Source organism: Ammodytes marinus, assembly GCF_949987685.1.
Source record: "Ammodytes marinus genome assembly, chromosome: 7".
NCBI lineage: Eukaryota > Metazoa > Chordata > Actinopteri > Uranoscopiformes > Ammodytidae > Ammodytes > Ammodytes marinus.
Window position 1 is genome coordinate 8,764,666 of NC_137211.1, and position 21,933 is coordinate 8,786,598.

General features: G+C 43.1%; 1 protein-coding gene across 1 annotated transcript; it reads left to right on the forward strand.

Moving 5' to 3' along the window:
• The first annotated feature begins 1,790 nt into the window (after positions 1 to 1,790).
• rimkla (ribosomal modification protein rimK-like family member A) lies at positions 1,791 to 21,721 on the forward strand. Its single transcript, XM_080030504.1, has 5 exons — positions 1,791 to 2,455; positions 11,308 to 11,538; positions 13,484 to 13,570; positions 15,924 to 16,127; positions 17,306 to 21,721. The coding sequence occupies exons 1-5, from the start codon at positions 2,293 to 2,295 to the stop codon at positions 17,830 to 17,832; spliced, it is 1,212 nt and encodes a 403-aa protein (XP_079886630.1). The 5' UTR covers positions 1,791 to 2,292; the 3' UTR covers positions 17,833 to 21,721.
• Positions 21,722 to 21,933: the final 212 nt, after the last annotated feature.

The window sequence follows — 21,933 nt, forward strand, 5'->3', positions numbered from 1 at the left end:
CAGGTTTCAAAACAGAGCAATTTCTCGTCGACTCCCATGTTAAATATGCCTTTTTCACAGGATTTTTAAACCTATTTAAGGCCTGGTTCAAAAAACCATTCTAGTTTGTATGTTTAGATCATATCTCCATGACAACACTGAGGGGGGTGAATTTTTTTCTAGCAGGCTAGTTTTTCTTCTTTTGGAGGTAAAAATGTATGAATAATTAGAGGCGTGGTCTCTTGAGTGACAGCTACCCGCCCTCACTTCGCCTCGGAGGTATACGTCAGCTAGATGGGCGTATCTCTCTCCCCAGAGGTTTTTGTTTTATGTAAGGGGATGGTTGTATTATATGACAATGGAATCATCATCCCTGTTTACCAATAACCATACTTCTCTGCTTTGGTATGTTAGAAAGAATATCTAGGATGTCCCAATTCTTGTGTTCAGATTTAGCACACTTAAAAAAATATGAATGTCTACCTCATCCGGTCGAGATTTTTAGTGTTGAAATCAGCATGTTATTTGATAGGGTCTGTCTGCAGCTGGAGCCACTTGGCAAACCACCACGGCCAAACACGGCCATTGCTTGTACGTAACGCTACAAAACACGTTGACGTGAATTTGCCATTTCTTTTTCAGCTTTCATGTAGGTAGCTGTCCAGGTTGTGAGCCTTGAAGGTCCTGGGTTTACGAACAAAGTTGATAACCCCCATCGTGATGGCCGTCTCATTATCTCTGATTGGGGTTTTAGGTTTTGTGAGCCAACTAAGGATTTGTAGTAGGCTCCACCCATCATGGCCTGTGGGACAATCATGATGTAAAGTATGGAACTATTATAGTTCCCATAATGCCTTGGCTTTATGGGAATTATTCATTTCAAAGGGAAATCTGTGCTGTGTGGATATCTCTGACAAATGTTAAGTCCATTGTGCAGTAGTTTAGGTGTAGGCCTACCTAAAGCAATGTTCTTGTTTGTTCTTATGTGGCACCAATCACCTGACAAAAAGCCTCAACATGTTAGCCTGTGGGCAGAGCCAGGCTATCGACATACCTCGCTAGTCTGTTAATCTCGCTCCGTAGTAGGATTCAGCCCGGTTCAGCCCTCGGGTTTGACTGAGTCACCACTCATTTACACTCAGGCCCGGGCACAGAGACAGAGAGGAAGAAGAGAACAAGATAAGTGGGTCACTCTCTTAATTTCGCACAATTATCACATGGAAGTGTTTCCCTCTTACTCAGCAAACACAGTTTCCCCGAATGGCACTGCTCAACAGCAGACACTGTCTGACTGAAATATTTGTTTTTTTTATTTAGGCTATTATCAAATAAACGCCTCCCAATCCTTGGAAAGCAACACAGAACGTTAATAAAAAAGGAAGGCGGATAGTATTGTTGGCTTATAATGACCTTGTTTCATCTCCTGCCACTTCGGCATGGATACAGCGCTGTCGGTATCCGCCAAACCTCCCCACACCGTCTGGTCTGAACCGGTTCGGGAAGTGCGCGGTCTCGTGCTCACTGCAGAGTCCACGCACTGCTTTCTCACACGTCCGCGCGCTCCGACCAGGCTCGGCCCGCCCCCTTATTCCGTTTAGACGTTTGTGATTGGTCAGGGCTGTGCGGCTCGCCCACACCTTCCGCGTGCTGTTTGGACAATGAGAAATGAACGCCCCTCGAAACCTTTTAGTTTGGGGCAGGCTCCGCGCACGGGCACGCGGATAAGTGGAGTTGTAAACGAAGCGCGTGTACTTTCAGCACCAGCACCTCGTGGATAGCAGCCAAACGAAGCAGAGAGGGTAGTCGTTGTGGGCTAGCTCAATTTATTGAGACAAACCGACGACTTAGCGGTTTGCAACGCCACACAACCGCTGCGATCGCGGGAAAACTTCATTGGTAGTTTTGACTCGGCAAGTGGAAGATATACAGCGGCACAGCTTGAGCTTTGTTCGCACCGGCGGGCAAATAGTGCCAGGAGCTGCATCTCGGTTCGAAAGAGACAAGTTCCTGTTCATTTTCGGCTCCCTTGTGTCGAATCGCGCGGTCTGGATTCAACTAACTGCGCCGCGGGAAGACTCAATGGCTGCAAATGAAGGGAAACAAAGGTGATCAAGAAGATTTTTTATCGTAGCCAGTGTGGCCCAGGCGACGGTTGACCCGGGTCTTGTCTATAGCCACAGCACAGCCTGCTCGTGCCGCTACCCGCCGAGGTCTCTCCATTGTGTGAGCATCTCTCTGCATCCCCCGGATCCCTTTCTGCCACCTTTTCAGACGGATTTTTTTTAGCCTTTTTTAAATTCACACATAAACATAATGTGTTCTCGGGTTTGGTTCGTGACTGACCGTCGTATCAGCCAGGAATATCCCCAAGTACAGATCCTTCGGGCGCTGAAGGAGCGCTGCGCCGACGAGGATGTTGAATTCCGCTGCCTGCTCATGGATCAAATCGTGCTTACGATCAGCGAGGGACAATTAGGCAAGTATCACCCGATCAATAAAGTAGCATACGCCTGGTCGTGTATTGAGTGTGTTAATGGTGCAGTTTAACCTGCAAAGTTAACGGAAAGTGGTCATTGTTTGGGGACTAGGCTGCCGTAAAGCAAGGGGAGGGAGGGCTAGCCCGGTTTGCCTGCTAGCAAGGATGCGAAGTGTAACCACTGCCGTGACCGCCTAACCCACTTTCCAGCTAGACTGCCTCCAGACCGAGGGGGAGCGAGCGGTGATGCCTGATTCAATTTTGAGTACAATTGCAATCCTAACAATTCTTTGGATGACATGATTTACTCACACTTAACAGGGCAAGTTTTTCATCCTAATCTACAGAAGCATGCTAATTAAATCATAGGTGTATTAGTGAAAACAGATTGAAGAGCTGCCATTTTACTCCACGTTGATCTCAAAGGATGCAGTTTCAGTGTTTTGTTAGTCCATCACATGTTAACTGAGGTTTGTCATGTGGAAACCAAATCGCACCAGGCACATTTCCTTAAAAACCACCCCAGCTAAAAAGACACAAGCCTGTAAACATGTAGCAGAGTAGTAGTAGTTGAGTTAGAGTGTTCATTTATATGATTTCTGTATACTATCTGAAAGGTAATGATTACATGTAACAGCCATCCAAAGCTAGCTCTTAATACTGATTTCATTATATCCTGTATACACACTGTTTATAATCAGATTGAAAGCCGGGAAAACAATAAACAAATCTTGAATCAGTGGAACCATAACCAGATTTTTTTTGTTGCAATTTTCTAAATGAATTATTACTCTTGACGCTTCATTGATCATCCAAAAGGAAATCAATTTACAATCTATCATCGTAATGTACTACTCACTCAGTCTACGTTTTCTGTATATTTGACTTCAACTCTTCTACTGACATATCATTATATCTTTTGTGGTCATGTTAGCTTTTCTCTGTCCACAGCACATTGTTCTTGTTCCGCTTGATATGATAAAATTCACGGTGCGGAGGCCAGTCAGGAGGCCTTGATAAAGTGATGGTAACAGTAGGAAGTCTCAACAAACAGACACACATGGAATTCATCAAGGCAGCGTGAAGTGGGGCTGTGTCACCAGATGAGAGGCATGTAGGTCTCAATTAACACATTTAACGGTGTAGGCTGGCACTGGCAGAAGCTGAATAGTTGGGAGAGGGTGTGGTATAAATAGAGGGTGAACCTGTGCAGCATGTCTGTCGCAGACACGTAACATCAAGAATTACACTGAGCAATCATATGGTTTCAAATGCTAACAGTGGATAATAAGGCCTAGCATTTGAGAAATTACATACATTTCACAAACGATTGTACAGCTAAGGAATATTTGGGTACAACTATAAATCCCAAATTAGCTTGATAATGCCACCTAAAGAAAAGGCTTAATCAGCAGCTATCATGAAATGCTTAATACATTTAGGACATGCCATCAAAAGGAAAGCCAACTTGGCCACAACACAGATAGGAAGTAAGACAGCTGTCTAGACCTGTAGTTCGCGACACAACCTCTACTGGAGCAAGGCAGTTTGATTGTAATCCATGCTGGCCCCATGCTTGCACACTGTGTAAATGTCTTTTGAGCCTTGGCTTGACATCACAGATTAACAGCCAGGGGACAGATTGGCCCAGCTCTTGACTTGCCATAAAGAAAGCCTTTAATTTAAGAAAAACATCAGGGTATACAACAACATATGCAGTGACTGAGCGGAGAACAGTTAGTTTGTAAATTCATCATTGTTTCTGCATAGGAAGCAAAAGTGGTATTCCACCATCATGTGATCAATAACTGTGTTCTCTAACCACCTCCTTAAAGTTATTCATAACCACTACTGTCTGCCTGTTGTCTTGAGTACACTTACATTCGATTAAATCTGCACACATTTGACGCAGTGCATGACACGTCATATAGAATTATTATAAACAAACTAAAAACTATTTCAGAGATTAATTTACAAAGCAGAGCATGTTTAAAAAAAAACATGTTTTTGTCCCTGAATGAATGCATGGCATTGCAAAGTTGATATCATATGGGAAACAGATATAAAGAAAAGGAACTCTGATACTGGAACTGACACAAAGATCAGCTTTCTGCTAGTAGTAGATGCTGCATTATGAACCTTAACCAAAAAGAGGCGAGTATTGGTTTTAAGATAGGTCAGAATGCAGTCTCCGTCCTAAAACTGATAACAGTGTTTAGAGCTTGCAATTTCAAAGGTTCTACTGCTCTTGCATCACATGTGCTCTCCTGTCAGTTTGAGGTCCACATTTCACCCTGAAGTTAATGAGTTCAAGGTGTCCCCAGGAGGAGAGATGGGTTTGCAGACACACACCCACCCACACACACACACACGTTAAGTTTTAATAACCAATTATGGTCTCTCACATACCAAAAGCAAATCCAGTGTTCAGCTAACTAGAGGCATTTCACATCCCATGATTTGGCCTCTGAGTTGGTCAGACAGAGATCTGATATAAATTGATGTTACAATCCTTTGTGATCCTTGTGGGCACACGTTTACCACAAAGATGGCAAATGCAACACACCCATGTAACAGAAAGAAGGTACATTATGGCAGACTCGGTATCCTAATTTACCACCAGACATGTGAGCGTGTGTCAGCATCCACATAAATGGGGTTGAGAATGATACTGTAACTTTACTGCTGATCCCTTGTTCAGTTATTTATGAAGCACATACTCTCCATTTTATTATAAATGAGACTAAATTATGATCAGACAGCAGTATGGCAAAGTTGTTCCATTGAGATTCTTCTACAAGCTGTTGCCTGTTATTTTACAGGTGTTCATGCAATACTAAAGGGAGAGTTGATGGGTCTCGATCGCAGTAATATAAGTTTCAAGACAACTAAGAGAGAGTATGAGTTTTTTTCTGTTATGGGTTACTTATTATGGCGTGTTTGTATACTAGGCAGCAATATCTCATTCAGGTTCTGATATTGGTGTTGCCAGAGCATTTATTAGATCTTACTTTACACTGTACCACACTTAAGAATGCACATATCAATTCATAGTCCACACTTGGCAATACACTTTAATATCACCTGCTAATTTGAAGAATAGCAGGTCATTAATGTTGTGTGAGTAGCTTCCTGACACATCCGAGTTGTTGTGAAGGTTTTGCCTCTCTTTTTATACAGTATATGATCATACAACCGCAAATAAGCACTTACTGTACATTTGCAATTTGCAGTAGCTGCAGTATCCAAAGAGGACAACCTCTGCTCAGTGATTACTGGACTCAAACATCTTCTAACTTTATACTTTCTGAAGCTGAAAGTTGCATCAATGTATGAAATGTGGAGGGAATACAGGCTGCAAGTTACCACACACCCACACAGATTATTGAGAGAAGAAGATCAAGATGCATTTCGATTTTCCTGTCATACAACACAACTGGAACACCATCAGGTTAGTCAGTATTACCAGCCGGTGCCACTGTGCCTGGTGGATAACAAATATTTCCTAGCCACATAATGTCAAAAATATAAAAATAGCCATTGAGTAATGTTTGGCAAAAGTGTGTGTAGACTCACTCTGTCGCTAAACCCAAGTAGTTACTCATCAATTCCCTACAACAAGTTGCTCATAAGTACTAATTTTTAAAATGACTTCAATGTGTTCTGGAAACACGCATTAATTAATTTCAAATCGGAAATTACACAACAGTTAGTCTAAAGAGAGAGAGTGTGTGTGTGTGTGTGTGTGTCAGTCAGCCGGCACTGTGGACACACACACATGCGCGGGAAGCCACGGCAGAGATATGAAAGCTATACGGTACTGAAGACTGACGTAACCCAGTTGACGTGAACAATGCTAAAAAGCCCAAAGTTTTTCTATACTCCTGTTCAACCTGCATAAACATGGATTTGTAAAAAAGCAATAGGCTATTAATCTACTCTGTCCGTCCTCAGGGTAGAAATTAATGAAGGCAATAATTACAGGCACACAAACAAATGTTTGTATGTATGTGTGCAAGCGAGAAAGGCACTCCCGATGCAAGAGCAGTCGGGGGGCATGATGACAATGACGTCGGCCACACACCCCCAGGGTGAAACAGTTAAGCATGTAAACGTTCAGGCCCTTAGTACACAGCGATATTGAAATACTTCCCAGCCCTAAACCATACTGCAAGATGACTCTTGTCTGTAAATTATAATAGTTGAGGTTTGGAATTTGGCCTATTTAATCTTGTCTATGGCTGTTGAATGTGTGTGTTGATGGGTTTACATGGTATTCAGCCTCACATTAGCTAAATAGTTGTGAATTTGTAATGTCTTGGTTTACATGGAGGTTTTTGTCTTGATGGGTGCTACTCAGGGCCGGAGTGGGACTCATTTTCAGCCCTGGAGTTTCATGCCTCAGACCGGCCCACTTTAGTTCACGACCGACATTATTAATATAATGTAATAACAACTTTAATATGTACGTCTGCAAAAGTGCACTGTTCTCTGCACCCTTGTAATTCTGTGTTTGTAGACTGTGTGTGGACTCATGCTCCTGTGTAGCCTACTCAGGTGCCTGCCATGGTGCTACTATGTGCAGTAGGAGTGTACGGAGACGTCATTATCTGTATCTGTTCAACAAACACAATTATCTGTATATGTACCTGTATTCGGATATGAAACCGGAAGTGGCCGGGGCTTATGTCTGAAAAAAATTTCACCAACAATTATTGTCCCTTAAGAGCCTCAAATTGATTTAATATTGGCATATTATTAATAATTAGATATATTTTACTCATACTGTAGCCTACTTCTCATCTGTTTCTCTCTCTCATTATAAGTTATTTGAACTGTCTGAGCCCCTACACGTTTGACTGGGGGACATTGAACATTCAGAGTCTGAAACAGTAGGCCTATTACATCACAGTAAATCATTAATTTGCCCACTTTATTTTATTTTTTCATCTTTGTCCGTTTTTATTTTTAACTAAACTAAGATGTATGATCCATCGATCTAGATAAGATTTATTTTGGCCGTTTATTTCCCTCTTCTCTCTCTCTCTCTCTCTCCCTCTGTCTCTCTATAGGCCTATCTCTGTCTCTGTCGCGCTCTCTCTCTCTACGTCTCTTTTAATTTCTAACTTAGTTCAATGAATAATTACTTTAGACTAGGAGACAGCGTTTTATAATCTAGTGGTCTAAGTGATCAACGCACAAAAACAAAACTTTTTTGAGCAAATCTCTTAGTTATAAACAGATTGTATGAACTAAACAGGCGAAGTGTTTGCAGATCGAATATTTAACGATCTATTTTATTAAATGAATTACACAGCCCGTTGCCTGCTATTAGAGAGACGTGGTTCACGTTCAGAGATTTGAAATAAATAAAAGTCAGGAGGGACTGAAGGTGACTCGGGGTCAGAAACTTCCAGCCAAATGGAGAGAGACCGCGGCTCACGGGGCCATGCATAAACGCAGCCGGTCTATCTCTTTTCCGCCACGGCAGCGTAGATGAACAGCTGATAGGTGCCACTCATGTTAAGGCAGAACGCGCTGCGTCAATTTAGTGCATGATAGGCAAAATGAATAGGCATGATAGGCTCATCCGAATAGCCTAGGCCCCACATGATCGGATTCGGGCTCATCCCAGTGCAACCGACGCTCCAGTCGCCATTGTCCCGAGCATGCATTGAACATAAATGACTTGGGGCTGTCACTAACTTTCATGAAGCCTTTGGTATGAGCGCAGAATTACAAGTTATTCTTTCACCGCGTAGTCCGACATGGAAGACATGCTGCTAGAGAGAGACACGCAGCAGGGCTCGGAGGCCCTAAGTTCCTGTTTCTGCTTCAAAATAAAAGTCATCTCACGTTACGCCAGTTAGATGCTTTTAATGTGAAACTGAAGCTGTAGGAAATGGTCAGTTAAGTTTCCATTAGCAGTAACTTAACTGCGGACTAATAATGATTTTTAATGCACCAGTAGGTATAATGATATTTTAACCCAGTGCCATGACTGGGCCGGCCCTCGCAGCCCAAAAACCAGAGCAGCCCACCGGGAATGCTCCCGGTTCTCCCAATTAGCCACTCCGGGCCTGGTGCTACTGATGACAAATATATAAATGGGGTATACTATAGAGGTCATCGTTAGCCCAAACCAAACCAGAGGAAACTGTGGGGGAACAGGCCGCCCCGTCCGGCTAATGTAGACAAGAGGATACCCAGACCCAGACTCTATTCAGGGCTGGCAGGAACCACCAGCCAAACATTGGCACAGCGTTTGTCGGCATCGCCTGCTTTGTGACGTTGCAGCGGTATGCACAGAATGCTTGTTATGCCTGTTAGCTTTGTCAGGCAGATTGAAAGTGGCACGCGCATGTACAATCCATTGAACCACAAAAACATGACGTTACTCTCGTAGAGGTTTGAGAAAATCCCGTCAGTTGTAACTACAAATGGGTCACACCCGCATTTAATGTCACCATTGTCACCCAGAAAAAACCTATGTTGCCTCTACACCGACATGGTCAGGAAGGTTTTTTTTTAAAGTTTTTGTTGCAATGGTCACGTGACAGGCGGTGCAGCGCACACAGTGAACGCTTACACAAATGAATAGGACTGATTCATCTGGCTGCCTCATTGGTCTCTGTTTGGTTCCCCTGGAGATGGAGACGAGCACCGCAAACAGAGAATACTGTCTGTCGAAAACCATGAGACCACATCCCCCGACACTTCCCACTGTAACACCACATACAGTACTCTCAATGGGCACACAATCAGATCAGTGTGTGAGTGTTGAATAGGGCTGAAGAGACCGTGAATCCTCTTGCTTCTATGCTGAGATTGTGAGGAGGAGGAGAAAAGGGGAGGGGTGGTGGCAGTCTTTTCATGGCTTACACTGCTTTTTTCATTCGCCTCTTTGTACCCCCCCCCCTCCCTCTGTCTTAAGGCTACAAGACAATCCCTGCCCGTGTCAGCCTGCTGCCTCTCTCGTTCCCTCCCTACCTGGCCATGCAAGGAATGACCCTTAAACATCAGTGCTGGTCACACCCTTACTGTGTGCACAATGCTCTCACTACAAAGGCTGGAAACACATTGCGTCTGCCAGCACACTAAGAGTTGTCTGATGTTATTACCATTGAGCTTCTCGTGACCTTTGGTGATCCCAGCGTGTGGCGCTGTCAGTCTTGTGAGTCTGCAGTTTCTAAGATGGCTGAAATTCAGGTCATGATAGAGGTGAAGAGCTGTGCCAGTTACAAATGTGTCTTTTTTCCTCTTTTCCTGAATATACGTGTGTGTGTGTGTGTGTGTGTGTGTGTGTGTGTGTGTGTGTGTGTGTGTGTGTGTGTGTGTGTGTGTGTGTGTGTGTGTGTGTGTGTGTGTGTGTGTGTGTGTGTGTGTGTGTGTGTGTGTGTGTGTGTGTGTGTGTGTGTGTGTGTGTGTGTGTGCGCGTGCGTGCATACCAACACGTTCCAACAGGTTTTGTCGTCACCCAATCTGTTCTTCCTGACGAGCTGGTTGGTCGCATCACCCCCTCAAAAATCTTTCGGCCTGTCACTGTTTTCTCTTCTCATCCAGGGTGACAAAGTAACACCAGCCACTGGTAATGTGCTGCCAAATCCTTGGCTATGGCTGTTGAATTCGCCATCTGTGTCCGGCAAATTTCAAGCCAATATTTTGTTATATTCAAAAATCTTATTCTGTTCTGTTAAAAATTTGCCAGATTTTAGCCCCATAGAAAAATGAGTGTATCCTGTGCCAGGCCAGTTTTATTTCCTCCATCTGAACCTGGGGCGATTCTACGATCAGAGCCCTGCATCATTGTAACATTGTAGTACACATATTACACACTAGGGGTGGGACTCTCTTGGCACCTCACGATTCGATTCGGAGGTCAACGATTCGATTCAAAATCGATTATCAATGCATCTTGATGCAAAAAATTTTTTACGTACATACCCATGTGTGATTTTCAAAAATATATTTATATACATATCTGAGTTTGCTACTCAGAGTTTTGCCTTTGGCTAGGTGGGGAGAGCTGGTTGCATCAGCTGATTGCTTTGTCAGCAAATGTATTGAAGAGGAATATTTGCATAGCTTAATCTTTGAGAAAGTCATACTACTTCCTCAAAAAATGCACGCGCCGCTGGCACACACTTTGGCGGTAGTGTCGTGAAAACACTACAGTTTTTGTCCAGGTGCCATTAGAATCAACCAAAACTGAAAGCTCCTCGTAGCCACTTTAAGTAACGGTGGTCTAGAAAGTCACCATTACACAGCTCTCCTGTGTGTTTGCATGCAATTAAATTCAAGATCTTCACCCTTGGGGTTTCCGACATATCTCCCTATCCCACTGCCCTACATCGAGACAAAGCAGCGCATAGTGTCAGCACATCAGCAAGGATATCCCTTACTCATTCGAGGGGAGCTCATTATTGGCCCAAAAGGCAGAGGAGCTGGCAGCAATGCAGAGAGAGGAGTACTGTTTGTGGATATGGGCAGCATGTAAATAATCGTATCAGCTGGCAGGGCAGGTTGCAAATTCATGGTTTAACACCCCCAGCTTTGGAGCTGGCTGCCGCTGCCTGCTCCTGTAAACCGGCCAAGTTTCAGTCTTAGCTGTGTGGTGACAACTGGAGCAGTGTCCATAAGACGAGTAAACTTTCCCACAAATAGATGATGGATTCCAAATCTCACCAGCCACTTTCACAGTGTTACTAACTACTGCAAATATGACTTTTCAGGATGTTATGGCGAGAAACAGTGACACATTACTGTCTGTCAAGCCAAGCAAAGAGGACAGGCCAATACATCAAATATGTTTGTTTAATGAAGGTTCTCTTGTTTCCATTCCCACGCTACAGGCCTGAGAGTGGAGCAGGAGTTGGTGACCTCGTATCCCCAGGTGGTGGTGGTACGGGTGCCCACGCCCTGGGTGCAGTCTGACAGCGACATCACCGTGCTGCGCCACCTGGAGAAGATGGGCTGTCGGCTGATCAACCGGCCCCAGGCCATACTCAACTGTGTCAACAAGTTCTGGACCTTTCAGGAGCTGGCCGGCCACGGGGTGCCTCTCCCTGACACTTACTCCTACGGTAAATCACCGCTTGACGTTTATCGTTTTCGCAGTGTCCATGTGTTGTGGTAACACCTTGTCGTTGTAACTAGGACATTTGAACTGCCAGTGTGCTACCCCATGACGATTAATCAGCAAGTTGTTTAAAGAATGTGCGATGGAACTAGATGTATTAATACATCAACTTCCCACTGTGGGGGTAACAAGTACAGGCCTTCATTTGGACAAAGCTGAGTTCCCACTGCATTAAGCACACTACAGAATACTGACTTATTCCTTGAGCAGGATACATTAAAGAAGTGTTCCACACAAATGAATATACAGAGACACCCTGTGTATAATAGAGGTGTCAACAACTTTGTGTAAGAAACCCCAAATACACAGTCTAACTTCAAAGTATAAATTGTTACTTTATAAATTGCTTTTCATGCTATAGGTTCTATGCACAGCTCTTGCTGCTTAAGTCAGTGACTTGAGTTTTCAAGTCCAGGAGTGTAAGTTATCAAACATTAGCTTCAGGGGAAACTTAACAGTTGTAAATATTGTCTGTAATTATGGATAAACACATATGAAAGGGAATATAAGAGAGTCATTAATAGTAAACTGGATTAGCATAAACACCCGCACTGCTGTGTCAAGTATGTTGTTGTTGTTGAGTTGTTTCGACATTTCAATAACATTAGTTGCATAACAGGCTTTAGTCCACGTGTCTGTATAACAGATTAATATGCCCTCAGTCAGACAATCACTACTCCACTGCACTCACTCAAAAATCACAGAGCGAAAACCAGTTAGATATCTGGTCGAATCCTCATAGCTGTCCATTTAAGCACATACATTCATAATGTTCTTTAACCATTTCTCAAAACTACTGTTGATAAGTGAACGCTATGGGCGGAAACAGCCCTCCCTGCACAAGCCATACTGTTGCTTTTATTTGGTGTAGTCTGTTGATTCTCATAAGACGCAACAAAGGCTGACAACCAACGGCACACGTTTTCTATCTGTTTTCCCAAAATCCACAACATGCTGTGGCATTTGTGAGAGCAGAAAGAGAAGGATACAGACAGGGAGAGAGGGAGAGATAGAGAGAGAGAGAAGGAAAGAGGAGGGGGTGTTTGGCCTACATTCCATTCGCCTCTCTGCACAGTAGGCCAGGCTATGCATGCAGAGCGGCTGGAAAGCTTATGTAACACCCACCCAGCCACCCCCTCCGTCCCCAAATGCCCCACCCCATGCCCCCCTCACGATTTTTCAAAATAAAAGATGCCTCTGCCTCTCGCCCCTGCTCTCCACCTCAGCAGCTTATGACGTGGTCAGGCCCACATTTGCTGTACACCCTCTATCCTCCTCTACCCTACCCACCTACCCCCACCTCCTGCTCCTCTCTCCCTCTCACCGAAAACACATGTGAACCAGTGCATCTGGAAAAAGCCGTGTGACAGGGGTAGCTCACATCTGTTCTCTTGACTGAAGGACAGACAAAACCAGACAGACAAAACAAAGACCAGCAGAGAGAAAGATAGATAGACAGGTAGAGCAAGGGGAAAGTAGTTATCAACACATACATTTTTCAATGTTTCTGCACATCATTGAATCACTTCTCTTGTCAAAGCGGGCATAGATCTGTAGTACATCTGTTACCACAAGCTGCCATTCTGGATCAATGTCAGATACGGTCAGCTGCTTCACATTAATGCTTCCTTCAGCGACCGCTCTGTTTCAATCTCATGAATCAAGCAGAAAAATGAGTATAAGCTCCAGACAACACTCCCACATCCGTGCTGTTTGAGTCATTTCTGTTGCCATGGTAACGGGCTGAATTCCCTCCCCCCTCACTCTCCTCTGTTAGCTATAATGTGTGAACAATGCTGTAAAAGGACAATTTTTCAATATTTTACCACCCTGTTTGGGTGCTCTTTTGTGTGTGTGTGTGTGTGTGTGTGCGTGCGTGCATTTCACAGGTGGGCATGACAACTTCCGTAAGATGATTGACGAGGCAGAGCCTCTAGGCTACCCAGTGGTGGTGAAGAATGCACGTGGCCATAGAGGTAAGACAATAAGTCCCCTTCCTCCTGACGCAAGCTCTATTCAATACACCACACTTAAACAATGTGCATACTGCAGCCCCATTAAGACAGCTTAGACCACCCTTATACTAAATTCATTGACAGAATGTTAATTGATTAAGACTGCACTGCAACACTCTCAGAACAGAGTCAGGTGCTTGTGATGCATGCAGTACGGCCTGGGTTAATAATTTTTGTTTCGTAGTTTACATATTCAATACTTTCCCAATTCTGCCCCAAAAAGTGGGAAGTTTCCGCCTTACCACAATTGTTGAGCTTCCAAGAGATAAGCTATAATACTTCCATGGAGATAAGCCCCAGTGTCTGCTGCCCCATTACCCTTTTCCTATTCATGCTTATTGACACTTGACTGACTCTGCCATTGTGTGGAGGAATAGCAATGGACCTTGGGTAGCCCAGGCTGCCATCACCATGCATTGTTAGGGAAAGCAGCCGTTTGGTCGACCACTAACTTGGGGGCACTTTACACGACAACACGAAACGGTGCAAACGCGGAAAAATTCCCGCGGTTGCACTATATCATTTACAGGAAAACAGCAAACGCAGGCATGAAACCGCAGGTTTTTGAGATCACCTCCGAGGGAGGATTTTTTGTAAAACTTAACGGTTTTGGTTTCCTGTAAACACCGAAACCATTTCCCCTGATAACGCTGACGTCACGGCTCCACCCTCACACATGCGTAGTCTATAACATTTGCTGTCAAAATACCCACAAGGAGTTATAAAGTTAGAAGACAACATGAACGGTGTCTCCCACGGCACCATCACTGTGATCAGCGGAGAGTGTCGTGCAGCGCTAAAATATAGGCTAACACTCGCCAATTTAGTCCAAGCGATTACCGCAGTAAGTTATTGAGACCACCCGCCACTTTGGCTGGGGAAAGATTTGTGCTCTGCCTGTTTTTCTAGCTAAATAAACGTGTGTCACTTCTATATGCCAGGGACACGGCTCTCTCTACATTAAAAACACTATCAGCGTGCAGCGGTTAAGCTAGCGGCTACTGTTCAACAAAAGGAGCATTAAGGCTACGGCTTCAAAGTAAAAGCATTTCACTGGCTAAACATTAATAGCATTTCACTGGACACACGTGAGTTGACTTTTATTTTGAAGTACGCCTAACAGGAAGCTATCCGCTCACGAAGCCCCTTCACTATCAGCAAGTCTTCTGTTTTTACGAGTTCAATGCGGTGAAATAAGAGGACAGAAAGCTTGTCTTTTACAATATTTGTAACCCCAAGCTTACACCAACCGCTTTATGAACGTTAGTGGCATTAATTTTCGGTTACAGTAAGGTTTTATGCATCAAATTGTACCGGAAGAGCTATTTACTAGGCTGTGTCACCGCTGACTATTGGCTTGGCACTGCTGCTACAGCGATTTCGGCCCGTTTCCTCTGAAAACTTGTGTACGGGTGAAGATGTCAGATAAATTGAGTCTGAACGGGTTTTTTTTTAAACCAAAAACTGGAAAACTGTCACGTTTTCACAGTGTAAAGTGCCCCTTGATCCTTTGTAATGGAATTTTGCATCTGAAGGGTTGCTTTCCTCCCTTCCCTGGTTGACTGTTGATAGAGGACTGACTTGCCTTAGGTCTCTTGAGCAGATATACATTCAAAACCTTAAGAATCATTTTGGTATAAGGCTACTGTATCACAAATTTAAATGTGCTGAGCTCTTATTGGGATATGAACTATTTTAATTCAGACCATGTTTGTCTTTGGGTGCATATAGTACAAGCTGTTTTTACCTCATCAATACAAATGAGTCTTGTTGACGTGTCTCACTGAATCACAGGACCATGGTTCCATTCCTGTGAGGTGTTACATCATGCCTGCCACAGTCCATCTTAACATCTTTATGATGTTACCAAGGGACGGCCTTGTCATCTATCGCAGACTGTCACTTACACACAATGTGCCCACGTACACAAACAGCCATCACATGATTTTCCCTGGTGCTGGAACAGGGGTCAGAGGGCTTGACAAGCAGGAGACGAAGCCAAGAGGTGCTAATTAATACAGGCGTCTTCTATCCTCTGTGTGACAAGCCTTTCTGTGGCTGCTAAGAGGAGTGTCCTGTCTATTATATGAGTTATGGGAACTGGCATGCGACTTGGTCAGCAGAAGCAGCTATTTGTCAGCAAAACTCTGAAGAAGTTATCCTCACCTAATGTTCTGCTAGTTTCAGACACCACATGCATCTTAATTTCATCTTTAATAACAACAGGACTAGTTTTCCAGACAGCGTGGAAACCAGGCCATTATTCTTTCCTTCTTTCCTTTCGTTCATCACTCGTCTCCTTTCCCTCTCCCAGGAAAGGCTGTGTTCCTGGCACGGGACAAACACCACCTGACAGATCTGTGCCACTTGATCCGCCACGATACCCCCTACCTGTTTCAGGAGTATGTCAAGGAGTCGCATGGCCGCGATGTGCGAGTGGTCTTGGTTGGCGGCCGAGTCATCGGCTCAATGCTGCGCTGCTCTACTGATGGTCGAATGCAGAGCAACTGCTCCCTCGGTAGGCTAGTTCCCTGACGTCAATGTCGCTATTGCCACTGGCACTATCACACACATACATATACTGGACCCTCTACCCCTCTCAATACAGTTACAAACAATGCCAGCACTGCTACACTAGAACATTTAAAGAAGGAGTCAGCGATTCTGGCGAACACTAGTTATCAAGATCAGTGAATATCTCCTATCGATCCGCTGCCTGTCAGTACTGTGTTAAGTTATTCGGATTGAACCAGCGACCTCATAGTAACTGGTCGGCCCCTCTTTCCTTCCAGGCCAACCTGCCATCATGTATGCACTGAAACAAAATCCAGTGTTACTACACTGCCTAGCTCTGTAAAAGGGTATTTCAACAAAGGGGACCCACTGTAACTAGCAATATGCCCATTTACAGAGCCTGGGCTGTGTATTAACACTAGATTGTTTTACCAGTGCACGTACAGTATGTGCAGGTAGCGGATTGTGAGGAGATAGTCACTGATTTTGACAAAGTGATTTTGACAATAATAATTCTCCAGAATCACTGACTCCATCTTTAAGTTTGGTCTATTTTTAATGTGGTTACTTGCAATGTGTTGATTATACCGATCGTAGAAAATCTGTTTCGATCTGAGTCATGGTACAATGTTCTTGGATAAACCAGTCTATGGATAGACACAGGATCTCTCTATTCATTGCTGTGTGTATGAATACAATATTATAACTTTCATCATAGCTTTTTCAAAGTTTAACACTCCATCTGTTTCGTAAACCAATTTTGGGAACGGTGCCAATCAACAAGCCTAGATCTACCCCTAGAGATATCATGTGACTCAGCATTCCAACTGATGCGATTTTGGGATTTTCAGTGTCAAAGCATGAGCCGTTTTGGACCAGTTGAGACTGTAATGCGCTGTGACATATTTAGGACACCAGTCATAAGATTACCTTGCATTTATGTAACAGATCAAGTTGAAACTCTGATTTTGTTTTTTGATTTTATGATATTGCATATTGATAGTAGCAAGTTTTTTTTATAGTTTTATTTTTTTTAATTGATCTTTAATCCTCCACATGTATTTCTTTTCGATTGTTCTAAGAATGAGGTATTTTTTGACCGCCTGAACATTGAAGTAAATGAACCACAGATTGTGTTGGGTATTAACCATTTCATTGTCCCTCTATGCATTGTTGCCACAGGTGGTGTAGGTATGATGTGCCCACTGAGTGAGCAGGGCAAGCAGCTGGCCATAGAGGTATCCAACATCCTGGGCATGGATGTGTGCGGCATCGACCTCCTGCAGCTCAACGACGGCTCCTTCGTGGTCTGCGAGGCCAACGCTAACGTGGGCTTCATTGCCTTCGACCAGGCCTGTGGCATGGACGTGGCGGGCATCGTCGCCGACTTCGCCCTGTCCATGCTCCCCAACCGTCTCACCCGCAAGATGTCCCTGCTGTCGGTGGTGTCGAGCACCAGCGAGAACAGCGAGCCCGAGGTGTGCCCCGTGCCCAGCGGCGGCAGCAGCGGCGGCTCGCTACCCGAGGCCGCCTGCAACATGAGCGTGGGATCGACTTCCAGCGAGAGTGACCCGGAGCTGGCCGAGCCCTCCCAGTCCTCGCCCCGCCAGTCCATGGCCCCCACTCTGCCCCATCTCCCTGATCTCCCTGATCCGGCTTACAACTTCAACACCCTCCTCGCCAATGAGATCAAGTTATTGACTGAGTGAGAGCCAAGCGGCTTTCATTGCGCTCACACACACAAACACACCACAAATGCATAACACACACACATGCACACATCTTTTACGCATGGCAACTGACATTCCTTTTGAAAAAAATAAGACGCATATCAATCCAAAACCTATTAAAATGTAGGTTGCTAAATGCAAAACATGAGCAGAGCCAAAAGCCAAACACACGTACAGACTCAGCGACAGAAAAATTCAAACACCAAAACATGAGCCATCTTACTAATTCCTTTACTAAAAAACAAAAGATCTGAGGCTGCTCCCCTGACTCTCCTCGCTTTTGCACCCTCTGCTCCAAAACTGCAAACCCCACTATCCCTACTAAGCTTACACTGCAGCATGGAGGCAAGAGTGGGATATAGTACAGATGATAACTGCCAAACTGGCCTTTCCTAGTTTCCTTTTTGCTAAATGGTGAGGGTGAAGGTGGTAATTTTTTTTGGGGTGGGTTTGGAATTCCCATAAAGGCATACACCTGCCTTATTTGTATCCTAACAACACAATAGCATTATACAGTACAAGGACAAATCTACAGTATATTGACTTAAAAAGGGGTTTCCTGCAGAGATTGTAGTCAGGTTTGGTGGATTGGAGGGGAAATGAAGTGTTTTTTTGTTTCTTAAAGTGATTAGATCTTCGAAAGAAGAACACATCCACGTGCTATGGGCACATTACACTGTCGGTTCTAATGTAGCAATGTAGTGCACCTGTTAGGGACACTGAAGGGCCTTCCTGCAGAAACTGGAGATGGTGGGATTACATGTCAAATTTACTGCTATTTATAGTTTGTGATAACTGAAGTTAGAGATGAATTCAGTCCTCACTCAGATTTTCTACACGTTTTTTAGAACCAGGTAAACTTGAAATAACATGTCCTATAATAAGCATCCATAAAACCCTAATTTTGAATGACTAATTAAAATAGCCAGAGCTGCTACATTGACAGTGAAAAATAGGCTGGTGTCAGCATGATTTACCTCTCATGCTTAAATAAGAATATTATTAACCCAGATTTACATTCACATAGCACCAGAAAATCTTCCTGGGTGCTAACACAGTGTCCATAAATGAATTCTCTGTTCACTGTGAATATAGCAGGCTCCTGTAGATGTAAGCAGAACTACCCTTACATGTGCAAGGGTAGCATAAATAACAACCAGCAGTTTGTCAGGTCACAACCTGGAATATGAAAATTAATTGAGTGCCATTACTGGATTTTAAATTTTACATTAGGAGATAGCCTGTGTGATTAAACTCACCAGCAGCAGCAGCATACTGCTGCTTTTTTAAATTCATTCAATGTCTCGCACTTTATGATAAACAGATGCATTTTTTCTCTCTCGCTCAGATGACATATTTAGGTAACATGAGATGGAGCTTGACAGCTGCTTCTACACCTGCGAACAAAATATACCTCAGAATGGTGACTTCTCACTGCCATAGGATGACATAGATGTTCAAACATACAGTACATATCAGCCCCTGTGGTTTTCAGATGGCCCCTGATACCATGCCTGATACACCAGGTGTTCCTTCCCTTAATGTCTAAGAGCTAAAAGAGTAGTTGTGTATTATTTTTTTAAATTTATTTTTAGCTTTTTTTGTAAATATATAGGTAGTGAATTAGCTTTAATGTATTCTAGACTCCAGCTGAAGGAACTGTAACGGCTGGAATAACTGCCAACATTGAAATTTTCATAAACTATTACATAGTGGACAAACTTGTTTGTACAACCCTGCAATATTGGCAGGTTGAAACTGAAATTTGGTGCTAAAATTTCTGGATTTAAATTAATGTGATTTCCCAATCATATGATTTGTAGATTTTACTTTGTTGTTTTCGCGTTTAAAAAAAAAAATTAAGTGTCATAACCCACAACATATGTTGGCATGATGTACAAATAAAACAAATGGAAACTATATTTTTGCAGTCTCTTTGAATAGCATTTTACATTTTCCTTATTGAGCAAAAGAAAGGAAAACAAATCCAGGGATTTCAGTTTACAATAGCTTATTGCTTACGGTTTGCGTTCCTGTTGATTTACCTCCCATCGGGCTTCTGAAACAACTATCAACATAGTCATAGGCTACGCTGAGGTAAATGCCGTTCACCAAGGATAATTTACAGCTCCGATCAAAAGCACAAATGTAAACCCTATGTAGTACCACATAGTGACGTCCATGTTTTTTAAGCTCCTAACCCTTTCTGTTGAACACAACTCAGGGAAGCAGCCTGGATCTCACCCCTGACCCCCCAAAGGCCTGACATATCCATCCGAGCTAGACACATGTCCAACATATCACATATACCTACAGCCAGACAAAAAGATACACAAACAACAATGGAAAAAAGGGTTGTAAACTACAGTATAAGACAATGTGGTGTATACCATGGTTAACATGCACTTTTTTTTTCCTTGCTTGTTTTATATTGTTCCTTGTTTTCTTCCTAATTTATGGTATTTCTAAAGAAAAGAAAGTGGTTTGTGTGCACTAATATTGTCTCAATAAAGTGAAACCGCTGTGAAGCTTGACTTTATTTTCACTTTTTTGTGGGCTTGAGGGCGCAAAAGCTAAACCCGCCAGACAACAGAAAAGGCAGATCTTAATGGAAGTCTGCTGTCAAGTGATCGTAGTGGCTCCACTGAGAGAGTAACACCTTTAACACTACTGTGATGTTGAATGTTGATCAAAATGATCTGACAAACAAACTGTGAAATCCACTGAGGTCCACTCTCCTGACATTCAAGGGCCGGGCCACTTGATCATCAACAAGTCACATCCCAACTTAAAAGCTTACATGAGTGAACTATCTCCAGTTGTCCCAATTTTTTTATTTTTTTGTCTGTATTGAAGCATGTGTCGCTACATTGTGTACATTAGGGTGAATCAAGGATCACATATCCTTTCAAGACATTAAAAAGTCAGCCAAAGAGCGAAATGTGCTTTTCTCTCAAAGGCCCTGCTCTTTAAGTCTGTGGTTTATACACCATCCATATGCAGATGGAGCACACCTTGCCATTGGAGAATTAATAAACTTACCCTGACAACTTCTAAAATGCCCTTCCATTGTCTGGTTCCTCTGGGAGTATTGAAGGGGTCTTGGTCAAGTGTATATGACGAATGGGAGCTACTGAAAGAAATGGGCACTGCATGTTATTGACACAAGGAAGGAATAAAATAATGTGTGCAAATCATGAAATTATGGAATGTGTATTGGCCTGTGTGGTGCTTGGCCTAGAACAGAAACATAGGGACCTCTGGACTAGTCACTGTGTATCACAACTCAACAGAGCACAAGGTTGATATTTCATTCCAGACTGCTGCTAATGTATATTTGGCTCGAAAATTAAAAAGGGAATATCTGCGGAAATCAAAGTGTTTCCATGTTTTACTGCCTCTTAACACTTAGAAATGAATCTGAATGCCAAAAACAAACATTTTGTTGTGTAATTCAATACTAATTACACTAGCAGTGAACTGATTTTAAAAGTGATTCTTTGTTTTGATATAATGATTCAATGTTTCAGAAGTGTATACGTATGTGTAGGAAGTCACAGCAATCACTGGGTTCATTTTAGGTCACTGTGTTTTAAAATGAACCTGAGGTCTGCTCAAAGGTTTACAATTTACTTTGAATTGCGGGAGGAAAATGCAATGTTTATGCTTCAGTGAAATGATCCAGCTCTCAGTTGATGACATACAGGTATAAGTTTCATTCTATCTGCATATGTTGAATCCATGAGGAGGTTCTGGACTGCTAGGTACAAGATGAGCAAAAACATTGCATAGAGAAAAAAGGTTTTTGTTCAGTTTTTCCTTGCAAATGCCCTTACCATTATTCTTTTCTGTATAATTCTGACAGTGTTACAACCTGGAATCCAAAATCATGTTATTCACAAATGAGCAAAATTATGTAAATATATATCCCTCTTTTTTTTCTTTTTTTTTAGATTAAAATAAAGATGACTCATTATTCAAAACCGATGAAAATGTATTTCCTCCTCCTTTGGCCGACTGTAATCATCATTTGAATATCAAAATGTAGTTTTTATTTGCTTAGAGATATCTTAATGAGGA

Coding starts and splice junctions, on each gene's coding strand:
- rimkla (XM_080030504.1), top strand. CDS start 2,293: ATGTGTTCTCGGGTTTGGTTCGTGACTGACCGTCGTATCAGCCAGGAA. Junction 11,539..13,483: donor CCCTGACACTTACTCCTACG/GTAAATCACCGC, acceptor TGCATTTCACAG/GTGGGCATGACAACTTCCGT. Junction 13,571..15,923: donor GAATGCACGTGGCCATAGAG/GTAAGACAATAA, acceptor TCCCTCTCCCAG/GAAAGGCTGTGTTCCTGGCA.